Source organism: Polistes fuscatus, unplaced genomic scaffold (genome assembly GCF_010416935.1).
Source record: "Polistes fuscatus isolate 324 unplaced genomic scaffold, CU_Pfus_HIC Scaffold10, whole genome shotgun sequence".
Classification (NCBI taxonomy): Eukaryota; Metazoa; Arthropoda; class Insecta; order Hymenoptera; family Vespidae; genus Polistes; species Polistes fuscatus.
In genome coordinates, this window is record NW_025112998.1 from 4,296,909 (window position 1) to 4,309,423 (window position 12,515).

The 12,515-nt window shown below is 34.8% G+C and overlaps 1 protein-coding gene across 20 annotated transcripts in view; it reads right to left on the reverse strand.

Annotated features, from left to right (window-relative positions):
• Positions 1–12,515, reverse strand: part of LOC122526011 (protein turtle) — a 215,198-nt gene that overhangs the window by 18,988 nt on the left and 183,695 nt on the right. For 15 of the 20 annotated variants that reach the window (XM_043649098.1, XM_043649099.1, XM_043649109.1 and 12 more), the window contains 3 exons: positions 9,756–9,987; positions 6,298–6,573; positions 4,311–4,433 (listed from right to left, as the gene is read on the reverse strand). In XM_043649098.1, the coding sequence (XP_043505033.1) occupies positions 4,311–4,433; positions 6,298–6,573; positions 9,756–9,987 (631 nt within the window). The remainder of the gene's footprint in view (positions 1–4,310; positions 4,434–6,297; positions 6,574–9,755; positions 9,988–12,515) is intronic. The other 5 variants (XM_043649114.1, XM_043649113.1, XM_043649116.1 and 2 more) reach the window with 2 other exon arrangements.

Below are 12,515 nucleotides of genomic sequence, written 5' to 3' on the forward strand. Positions count from 1 at the left end.
GTGCGCGAATGATAATTATTATTCAAGAAAAGAGATAATAGTCCCTTGCAATCATACTTTCAAGCACTTATTCATGAATTTCTCAACAAATACTTTTTTTCAGGATGCGCATTATATCGTTGCCGATAACCGATGGAATTTTTACTTTAATACCCACAAGAATCTGGAAACTCGGATCTTTGAGCAACGAACTCGACGTTCCAGAAGGGAATATCATTGTAGCTAGTATATAATGGAAAAGTAGAGGGGGGCGGGAGATGGATGTATGAAAAGGGTAAGAGAGTAAGAGAGAGAGATAGACAGACAGTGAGAGAGAGAGTACGAAAGAGTGGATAAAGGATGAGAGGGTGGGGATCGATCTCAGCCAACAAAAGGCTGAACTCTTTCTCCGATTCAGCAATATTTTCCACAATCCGATCTGTCGTCACTTGCAGGGATTAAGGTAGGTTTTATGTATCCGCGTGATGCGCGAGAGAGAGGCTGCTCTGCTGGATTTCAACTTCTATGTACGAAATATTCGAAGAATCGTAGATCTTCCGGATTAAGGAGGAGCCCATTCTTACCTACGAAGAATTTCTACGCGAAAGTTCGAGTTTTAAAGTTCTTTTGTAGAGTAAGAGATGCTGACATAACACGTATAGCTTATATTTTTTCCGAAATAAATAACGATGTATCTAAAGTTTTTGTTTGATCCCGTCAATTATTAAAATAATTAATTCGACACTCGTGTCTGTTAATTAAAAAGGAAAAAAATAGAAAGAATATAAATGTTTGTTCTTGTAATATCGACACGATTAAATTTTTAATGCGTTACTTTCAACAAATCGAAAACATTTTTCGTAACGTACCCTTGCTTTTCACGTAATAAATGATTATCATCAGTTTTGGAATACCTATTTTCCTACCTACCTACCTATCCTACCTACATACACTTCTTTGAAAGATGAATAAAAGAATGTCTGTCTCTGTGAATCGTCTCTTGAAAAATATGCATCAACGAAAGGTATCGCGTCATGTGTTGGTATATTCTGCGCTTTCGCTTTACGTCGAGGGGGTGATTCAAAGGACTCGTATTCATTTATTCATCGTCCGCAGAGAAGTGCATTGAAGTTTAATGGTGACTATTTCAAAGATATCTACTCTACCGACAGTTTTTCGTAAGACGTATGATTCTTATCAAAGCTTGGCAAACTTGTTCTCGTGCTTTTGCTGCAACTAACGAAAACGAACAGAAAAAAGGAAAAAGAAAAAAAGAAAAAAAAAGAAGGGAAAAAGAAAGAATAAAATAGAAAATATAGAAAAGACAAAAATGTATATCAACGTACGTACGTACGTACGTACGCGCGCAACTATTAAACTTGCATTACGCGTTTCAATTTACTCACCGAGCCAACTATATTTCTCTACAAATGATCTCTTTTGTTCTTTCATGAAAAATATCATAGAGGAACGTTTTTTTTTTTTTAAAGTATTTCACTTATTAATTACGAAGGATAAAGGTAGTTTATTATAATTAATTGCGTTTCTTCATTTTTGCTTATTTTTGCTCTGTTCGTTTACGTAGATGACAACAGAAACTACATCCGTAGTTACCGTAACTCAATTTAGCAGACTCTTACATATAGTCACTTACATATATATATATATATATATACATATTTTCTCGACTCGAAGGAACATTAGAAAAGAGGTCAATGTTTAACGATGACGAACATTTTAATTAATTCATTATGAATTAACGCTAACATTGAATAGAAACATGCTATAACGCGTATATAAAATAAATATTTAAACTTTGCCACGGTTCAAGTATCCAAAAGTAAAGAAAATGGATTCGGGAGATTCGCTAAATATTTAAAGCAAGATTTAAAAGTTTCTCACCGATGATAGTACTAAGAAAGATATATATATATATATGTATATATCTATAGATATGTGTATAAAGTTAGACAAAAGTTTAACTTCTTTCTCGTCTTTTGAAGTACTTGGCATTAATACCGCCCGACTGTCAGTGCTATTTCGTACGAGATAGAAAAAGAAACTGAAAGATAAAAGAAATAAAAATATACGTCTATCTCTCTCTCTCTCTCACTCTCAGTTTTACAATGTCACATTTTACCTTCTACCAAAAGTTAAAAGAAGAATATTAAAAAGAAATTTATATTAGTTTAAAACTTTTTCAACCGTATTAATCTCAATGAGAGGGGGGACGGGAAAAAAACGAAAAAAAAAAATGTTTAATAGACGTTAAACGTTTCTACCAAAATTCAGATTTTAAAAATAATTCGTTCTCGTATTTCAATACTCTGAGGGATCAAAATTAGATGATAAGTTTCTACCAAACTGTTAGGGAAAGAAAGAAAGAGGAAAATAAAGAAGGAAAGAAATAAAAGGGAGGAACGGGGGAAGAAGAAAGATGCAAGAAAAAGTGGACGAGATCGTTGGGTCAGAAAGAAACATTAGCCGAGGGGTGGGCGGGCGGCAGGGGGAAAGGGGAGACAAATCGTCTTTTAACGCGAGCTTCGCGGTGCGCGAGAAGCACCCTTAATTGGCCAGAAAGAGCCGCTTGGAAAAGTAGGTAACCAGGAAAATGGCGATGGTGGTAGTGTGCTGGTTTATGGTTGTGGTGGTGGTAGTGGTAATAGTGGTAGTGGTGGTGTTGGTGCTGGTGGTGGTGGTGGTGATTGTGGTAGTGGACTGTAACCACTTTACCTAACGCGAATTTTATCGCTTCGTGGAAAACGACACGCACACATAACTATACGTATCGAATTTTTAAATTTATGATTTATATATTATCAACAGCAGGATACCCCGTACTCGAAGACCCCCATCCTACTTGAATTTTAATATATATATATATATATTTTCCTTAGATCGAAGATATGTTCCGTTAATATCGAAACCAATAATCGGTGGAATAAATAAAAAACTAAATGGAAGGAAGATAGAAAAAGAAAACGTAGAGAAACATCGAAGAAAGATATTCGAGTACTGGGTATCGTGATTATTATCGCTCATAGCTTTCGATGATATAAATATATATTATTATAACATATGCATAATCATATAATGATAACGCAAAAAGCTGAGAAATAAAATGTAAGTCAACAGAAATATGTTTAACTCATAGAACACAATTTTATTTATTTTTTTTTTCAGGCTCGTGTGTGGACGATCGTTCGGGGGGAAGGGTGGGATTTATGTCTGTCCGTCCATTGGTGTTTTTTTTTTCTTTTCTTTTTTTGTTTGTTTGTTTGTTCTCCTGCTCCTGTCCATTATGGGTAGAAGAATAGTAGAATCGATTTCACATGGAAATACGTTGTTCGATCACGTTCGCTATCTGTTATAGTCGATCGCTCGTCGTTGGCACGAATGAGATAAAAGAAACCATCGATAATGTTGTAAGCGGATGCTAGAAACACTTAAAGCTTTGTCCAGTCGTTCCGTGAGCATTATTAAAATACTAAAATGATCGCATGTGTATGTCTGTGTGTTTTTGTATATGTATGTATGTATGTTTATGTGTGTGTGTGTGTGAGAGCATATAATCGTGTAAAAATATGTACGTGTGATTCGATGAACAGCATTAGCGATGAAACGTTTCCAGCGTGTGAGAGAACAACAAAACCTCTGTGAAAGATCATTAGAAAAATGAATGCCGATGATTGGCTGAAACACTTTCGATAATTCCGCGAGCTCTCATTCTCTGCTTTTAATCGCGAAATATTATTTAGATTTTTGTCAATTAAATTTATATATTAGATGTATGTACAATATATGTTATTATATCGATCATGAGTTAACGTTCCCATATATCTTCCCATTTTCCGTTCGTATCCTCTCTTTTTCTTTTTAACTCTTTCTCTTTCTCTTTTTTTCTTATTATCTTTTATCATTTTTTAGTTTATTTTTTTTTTTATTTTTTTGGTTCTTTTCTTTTATTTGATTTTCTTTTATTTTATTTTCTTTTCATTTCTTTTCTTTTTCTTTTCTTTTCTTTCTCGAGCTTGATACGCGCTTGATTCGAACTACTTTGAGAGCCACAGTGATATAAGTCAATTACTTCTCTTCGCGAGATAAACACGAAAAAAGTATGCTAAAAACTTGATGGTAAAAAATGTAGGCAAACTCCAAGGTGATAAATATGGACATGCAATTCGGCTCAAAAATAAACTATTATCTTTACTAGCGTGATCGAGTTACAAAGCAAATTGGTACTAAAAATTATATATATAATATATATATATACGAAGAATGTCATATGAATGGAAATTGAAAAATTACTGAATTATACCACTTTGACTTACTTTGATTATTTGATCGTATCGAGCGTCTATGCCGATATAACAACAGCGTCAAATTACTGGTTCGCTTTGAGGTATTCTCTGATACTGTGGTTACCGGAATTTCCATATCGGTATTCGCTCGATCTGTAATTATCGAAAATATTTGTGTCTAATAACGCTGTGTTCGTCAATAGCCGTTGCAATTCAGTTTTTATTGATTATCTGATATAAACGTCGTACTTTATGCGTAAAGATACTCTATTCGCGATCATTTCCACCCCGTAAAGTAAGTATGAGATGTGTTATGACGTATCTAAGTATTTATATATATATATATTTATATACATGTATAAATATAAATATACGTAAAAATATGCAACGAACAAAGAAATTACCGCGAGCTTCGTAAATTTTTTTACGTTATATATACGAAAAATCATAACTGCGCGACGTTTAACTGTTTTTTTTTTCTCCTCCTTCCCGACGAAACGCTGATAAGAAAAATCCTGATTACATAGATATAACACCACTGTCCTTGGTCGTACCAGAATAACAAATTAAAATATTCTCGTCGTCGAGTGGAGCGTCGCAAAAGAAAATACAATATTTTTGCCAGTCCGTGTCGTCGAGAAAAGTATACATTTAAATATATATATATATTAAGAAAAAAAAAAAAAAAAAAAGAAGAAAAAGAAACCCATAAAAAAAGGATTGCTCGTCTTACTTATTGTCTTCGCGAGATACCTGCAATATTTTTCTCTCTTTCTTTCTCTCTCTCTCTCACTCTCTCTCTCTCTCTCTATCTCTTTCTTTCTTTCTATCTTTCTTTCTTTCTTTCTCTCACTCTCTTTCTCTCTCTACGCGTTTTTTGTTCTTCCTTTATTTTTCCTTCTGTGCATGGTACATTTTTTTTCCATTCTTTTTTCTTTTTTTTTTTTTTCTTTATTTTTTCGTTTTATCACACCCTGATACAAGAAGGGGGATGGAGCAGGATCGTTTTCTACGATGTTAGGCGCCATTCTTTCGTCGTTGTCTCGCAACCGCGAACCAAGTGGATTAAAGCCGCATCATGGTTCTACAAGGGCTAATGCGTTTCTGTCAGAAGTTAATGCTTAAAATAGCACCCTCTAATGTTACCCCGCGAGATATATGTAAGGTCGGATGGAAAATATGAATTATAATATTATATCACGTTGTTCGACGCAATTGTACGCGACGTTTATTCGAAAGGATACCAATTACACGGATACGTCTGTGTGTTATTTATTCTGAAAACTATTATCTTCAACTAGAGATTAATAGAACGCGTATATTTTCGAAAGAAAAATAATAACTACGACGATTAAAGAATTAATAAGATTAAAGAAGATACGTGTTATATTTTTATTTTCATACGAAATGTTTCCAGAGAACACAGTGACCACTAATTATTGTTACCCTAGTTTTTTTTTTTTTTTTGGTTTCCATCCTCTAAGGAAATCTTTTTTCTCTTTTTTTTTCTACATACAATATGTACAAAAAGAAAAAAAAATATATATATATATATATGTATATGTATGTACAAAGTAATAACTAAAAAGAGTTAATATAAAAAATGGGAATAAAAGGACTTACGTGATCGACGGTAAAAAGCTAAATAGAAAATAATAACGGATCGTTGTTTTCGACGATCTTACCGCTACGCGTTCACAGTAGAAACTGAAGACAAAAGTGAGCGATAATGATACCATACAAAAACAAACATGACTTTGGGTGTTTATTATTTTCAAAACAGACGTATGACAATAAACAGATATTCTTGAATACAATCTAACGTACCGTGTGAATGAGAAATAATCGATTAAATTTGAGGATTTAATTACTACGACGGAGTACCTTTGGAAAAATCGACTTTTCCTTTTCGTTGAATTTCTTTTTTTTTCTTTTTTCAAATATTATATTAATAAAAAAAGGATAAGAAATTATATCTATTGCTAACTAAGTGAAACAATGATTATTATCATCTCACCTGCGATGATGACTCGCGCTGTGTGACTGATTTGTCCCTCTCCATTTCTCGCGATGCAAGTGTAATCACCGATATCCTCGTGTTTGATGGTTGCAATTCTCAATTCGGTACCGTCGTTGAAGATCCCAATCGTTTGCGACGGTTCAACAGGATTTGCATCCTTGTACCAGAGAATTTCAGGCGTCGGGGTACCTTCGGCTTGGCAGTTCAATATTATCGCATCGCCCAGATTCACGTAAATCATCTCCTCGGGCGTTATACTAAATCTGGGTGGTGCTGCAAGAATATGAAATATTATACAATTACAACCATTCGAGTTTTGGATTAATTTCTCTTCAAAATGAAAACTAAAATAATTGATTAATTTAGTCCCACCGAAAACGATCCCTTCGCCAATTATACTTTTAATAAAACTGACTTTATCGATAATATTTGTTAAAATTTACTATCGGATTATAAAATAAATAGAGATAAAGAAAATAAAATTAATTATTTTCAGATCTCTTCTCTGATATTACATTATTCGATAAAAGTAATCAATGATTTAGAGTTAGATAACATGGGTAAATTTATTTTAAAGTTATTTCCTCTTTTCAAAGAAAAAGTATTATACAATAAAGGAATAATGTTGAAACAAAATCGATGGATTTTCGTATGTCTTGAGGGAAAGAAGTAATGTATAAGGCGAAAATATCACAGAAGTTGGGAATAAATGGTTAGAGAAGGAGATCGAGCGAGTTCTTTCGTTTTCGTTTGTCGTATAAAGCAAGTATATTCCAGGACGGAACCAATCCAACATCCAATTCGAGAGTGTTTACATGTCAGCGACTTTATATCGTGCCGAGCGCTACAAATTGGATGAACGCCAAACTCTACGCTTTAGATGTCCACCGCAGATGTTCGGGGAGGGGGAAAAAGGATCTCGACTAGGGATAATAATTTCAATCCGTCGAATCTCTTCGAATTTCTTTCTTCGTATTCTCATTAGAATGACAATCGAAATATATCCAACGTTACCAACGACGACAGAAAACTAACAAATTTACATTTACAACGAACGTTAGGAAGACGTGTGTTTATATATCTTGGATAAATTTCACAAAATATTCATGTTATTATATTTACCCGTAATTCTATCTTTAATGCGAACTAATGAAAATATTCCTCGTACTGTACTTTAATGTAAAACTTATTAAATGTAATACATTAGTGAGACTGACGTTATATTCGGACGAGACATTTTACTGTATAACGCATATAATTAAATTGAAATCTACAATGCATGACTATAAAATAGTAAAAAAATAATAATAAAATTAAAGAAATGTATTAATAAAATATGATCAAAATAAATATATCCAACAATCTCTCTCTCGAACGAAATTGAACATCCGAATAAATACACACGATTTATTTAATATTACATTTAGAAAAAGATGTAGGAATAAAGTCATCGGTATTCACAATTAAACAATATTAAATGACGTAGGAACTACGTTGTCAGTTTTGAATGTGTTAATTAACCAATAAGATAATAGGAAAGAAGAAGGGGGAGGGAGTATAGGTACTGAAACAAATAACTGTAAGTAGGCCATATTTCCACTTGTCTTTTCTTTTAGTGGATCCGTAATTACGATCCGGAATATAAATTACATACGAAGGTGAACGTCGTCGTCCAGAGGATGTCGAGAAAAAACGGACAGCACTCTATCATTGTAATGCGAACTCGAGGGCCGAACGGAGGCACTTCGGTGAGAAGGACAAAGGAGCCTTAAACGCTTTTCCGGTGCCCCGAGTATTTTTCTCTTTGATGCCGAGTCTATCCTCGTCGTTGTCGTCATCGTTGTCGTTTTCGTAGTAGTAGTGGTAGTGGTAGTAGTGGTGGTGGTAGTCGAGTGTAAGCCCGAAGGCTCCAGGCTTGCTTTCGAAGCAAATGACGAGGGGTGGAAAACACGGAGAGAGAGAGAAAAATAGAAAAAGGAGTCACCACCTTCTTCCTTCCTTCTTTCTCTATTTTTCTCTCTTTCACTCTCTTTTGTTCGTAATCTAAATGCTTTTCCTTTTCTCTCTGGCCTTTCCGCAACGTTTATGGCCAAACAAAACGCGGCAATAAGTTTTCCCCCCTCCTAACACGGTTTTTTTTTTAACCTTCCTCCTCCTCCTCCTCCTCTTCATCTTCTTCTTCTTCGTGCTCTTCTTCTTCCTTTTGATTCTTTCGCTTCTCTTTTTCCTTTTCTTTCTTTCTCTCCTCACTCTTCCTCTTGTTGTCGCATTGACGTTGACGAATCGGGAAAAACGCTTGCGCGGTTCTTCACAAGGCAAATATCTTTGTTCTCTCTCTCTTTCTCTCTTTCTTTTTCTCAATTTTTCTTCTATTTTCCTCCCTCGTCTTTCGTTTTTGCCAAGAGGGAAATTTTAAAATCTGAGATAGAGGAAACAACGCTCGGAGCTCCGTTTAACGGAGCATGAAGAAGCGATACTACTCACGTATTTTGCCGAATTTTTACTGGAAGATATGCAAACGAGCTTTCTACATCTCTCTATTTATCTTTCAATGAAGAATATTTTAGGTATTTGTTTTACTCCCATAAATCATGCTTATTTCAAATTATTTATTAATATGTTGCCATATGAGACAAGAGGATGAAAGAGGAAGAAAAGTAAATACAAAAAATAAAAAAAAATAAACCCAATGTAAAAAGAAAACCTTTAAGATGTTCAATATCGTTTATATGTCTAACATTTAGTTAGTCGTAATTTTACCAATTCCCAAACTGCGCGAATAGAAAATTTATATCGCAAAAAAAGAATAAAAGCGAAAAGAGAGTGAAAGAGAGAAAGAAAGAGAGAGAGAGAGAGAAAGAGATATGTAAGCCTCGTCGTAAAGTTAATTCTTTTTTAAAATATGACAGAAATACGTTAGTTGTAGACGTATAATCTGCTTAAGCTCGAAGTAATATGAAGAGGAATGGGGTGGAAAGAGGACTCAAGAAAAAGGCGGGGTAAAAGGGAGGAGATGAGTTTGGGAGTGAGTGCGATGTAACTTCTTACTCTCTGACGTAAGTCGGATAAAAGTTTGGAAAAAGTAACTACGGCAAGTAACTACTGTGGGCAGAAAACTTTTTACCACCCACCGGTAACCAGCCCCTACGTCGATCGGTATCCTTCTTTATTTTTACATAGGACGAATATGACGAAAGGGAAGAAATGAATGGAGGGGAAAAGATGAAAAAGACAAAAAAGAAAAAAAAAAAGAATATCCCATCCATCAATTTTGCTGTTGGAATCTTTCTACTTTCTAATCATTTTTGGTATTTTCTTTGAAGAAAAAAAACTCGATAACGAGTAATAGGTTTGAAAAAAAATATTCTGCAATTAAAGAAAATTATTACGATGATAGTAGCATTGATATTAACAATAATAATAATATTAATAATAGTAAAAAAATTGGCACGAACCGTGGACGTCGAGATGGAACCAGGTACCATTCTTGTCACTGTTAGGCGACCTGTTGAGGAAGACGACCTTGCACTCGTACCAGCCTTGATCGCTCTCACGGATGTTTGTAAGGTTTAGGCTGGCCATTCCGTAATTCGAATTTGGGCTCACTCTCGAGACGCGACCTTCGTACCCTTCGCCACTGTGGGTTGGATACGTCTCGTACCATATGTATATCGGTATCTCCTGCCCCTTGCACCAACACCAACACGCAACATAAACGAGGGATCGCAATGAACGCGAGATTACCGATGCGAGAGAGAGAGTGTATTTATTTAAGAAATTTATATATTTGTTTTTTTTCTATTTCTTATCATTCGAGTTTTAAAATGTGAATCCTATTCGAATTCGTCTGTCTTTATTATTTCAATTGGTTTTTTTTTTTTTTTTATTTATAATCGCTCGCATCGGCTGAGTAAATCATGGAACGATGACGTATGAACGAAAAGAAGGTAATGCAGCGATAAAGACGAAGGTAAAGTTTGTTTCTATTTTTTTTTTTTTTTGAATTTCTCCTATTATCGGAGATCTGGCACGATGGATGCGTTACGAAACGCAAAATTTCTTTTCCATTCTTCTCGTTTCGATTTAATTTTTAGAGTTTAATTTCTTCTTTTGTTATTACATACGAACGTACTCTTTCTTTCTTTCTTTCTTTTTTTTTCTCATTCTCATTTTAATTAACATTTTCGAATCCATCGTGCCGGTGGTTGATTAACAATAAAATTCCCGTCATGCATTGCCCAAGTTATGAACGAATGAATAATATCGTGTGCGAGTTAATTTTTCTAAAAATCAAATAACGAAAAATACAATAGAAAGGAAGAAAAAAACAGAATAAATGTAAAACAGACGATGAGAGAGAATAAAAGAATCGATGATATAGAGAGAACGTGGTTCGTTTACTTGATCAACGATAAAAGATACATGCAACTATAGTTTGTATCGTGCTCGTGATGTTTACTGAAAAACGTTTTTCGAAGGATCTTCCGTTAGAAAATTCAAGCGCAGTTTCGGATTACCAGGGGATTCTCCGATGTCGCTCGTTTTTGTCTCAAGGATAGTAACAGTGTTAGGAGATGGATATAGTAGTTGAGAGAGAAAGAGAGAAAGAGGAAGGGCGTACGAATTGCAATCGAATCCGATCGGATCGTAGTAGTATCCACTCCAATTTCCGAGCCCAATGATTCGGTCTATTGGAGCATCCGCATCGCATCAAATAGTTCGAAATCGAGTCATCTGCCTGATAACATTTAACTCTCAATCAAGATTCGTCCTGTCTCGGTGGTGTCAAAGAAGAACGATTTTCAGAACTGTCGTCCCATCATCATCATCATCATCATCATCTTACAAATATTATCTTTCGCTCTTTCACATTTAGTATTTTCCAACGAAGCGTATCTTCTATGAACACTCAAAATTAACTACTCACATTTTAATGTTTATTTTTTACTGACATAATTACAAAATAACTTTTCAAACTAACTCTCTTCAATTTATTACCTATTACTCCATAGAAAGTATCAATAATAATAATAATGTATGTAAGCATTTATAAAATGCATGCTTATTCTAAATCTGATTTTTTCAATGAAATATTCATTGGACGTGCACCAACTCGGATTAACATAATTGTTAATCAGTGACTATTGGCTGAACGTAGACGATATTATATTAAATATACATGTTGTTCATATATATATATATATTATCTTTTTATATATAAACAGAAACTTTTAGTAGATTATCTTATATAATATGAAATAATAGAATTAACGGCAGGACAATACTATAACAGTTTCCTTGCTGGCAGCATAGAAAGGTACGTCGTTGGGCATTAGCTGCCCCAGTTGTGACGTATTCTATTTCAAGCTGGCCTAGTTGCATTGATAATAACGACGACCACGATGCTTACGATGACTACGATGCCGAAGAGGTTGGACTCGACTCGCGTGATTTCAATATCGTTTTCCCTTGAGCCACCATTGAGTTCGTTTCGGTATCGTCATTCGGTTGCAATGTATTATGCGACTAGCATGTCATGTAAAATATATATATATATATATATATAGATATATAGATATACGTATGTATCGAGTCAGAGAATGCACTCGAGCGCAAAGTGCCAGAAAAAGGTCATCCTCGGTTCCGCTTTCCTTCGGGAATGCTACACACTTTCCTGCTCGTTTATTCAATCCCCTACCGCTCTGCCTTCCTTCCACCCCCTCCCCACCCCCACGTCCCCGTCTTCAACCCCATTTTACCCACACCCACCCGTACTCACACCAATCCCATCCTCTTCTCGACTTTGCCTGCACGATTACCGTAAAGTATGTCCCTCGCAATGCTCGATTTTTCGAACGAAACGCGAAAACCATTTACCGCGCGGTTACCTTTTAACCTACCCTTTTCTTTTCTTTTCTTTTCTTTTCTTTTCTATTCTTTTCTATTCTCTTTTTTTTTTCCCTACCTTTACTTCAAAGTAGTAACATTTTGCTCCCTTCTTTCTTCTTCTCGATAGAAGAAAAAAAGAAAAAAAAAAAAAAAAAGAGAAAATCGTACTTTTTAATCCAAAGACGCCGCCGTGATCGATAAGAAAAAGCTTTCCTTGTTAATCTCTTAACGATTTTGTTTCTTAAACCTTTCGGGGGGGGGGGAGGATTAAAAAATTTGCTCGTTGACCGGAAACAGTTGGTAATAAAATCCATTGGTCATTTTCT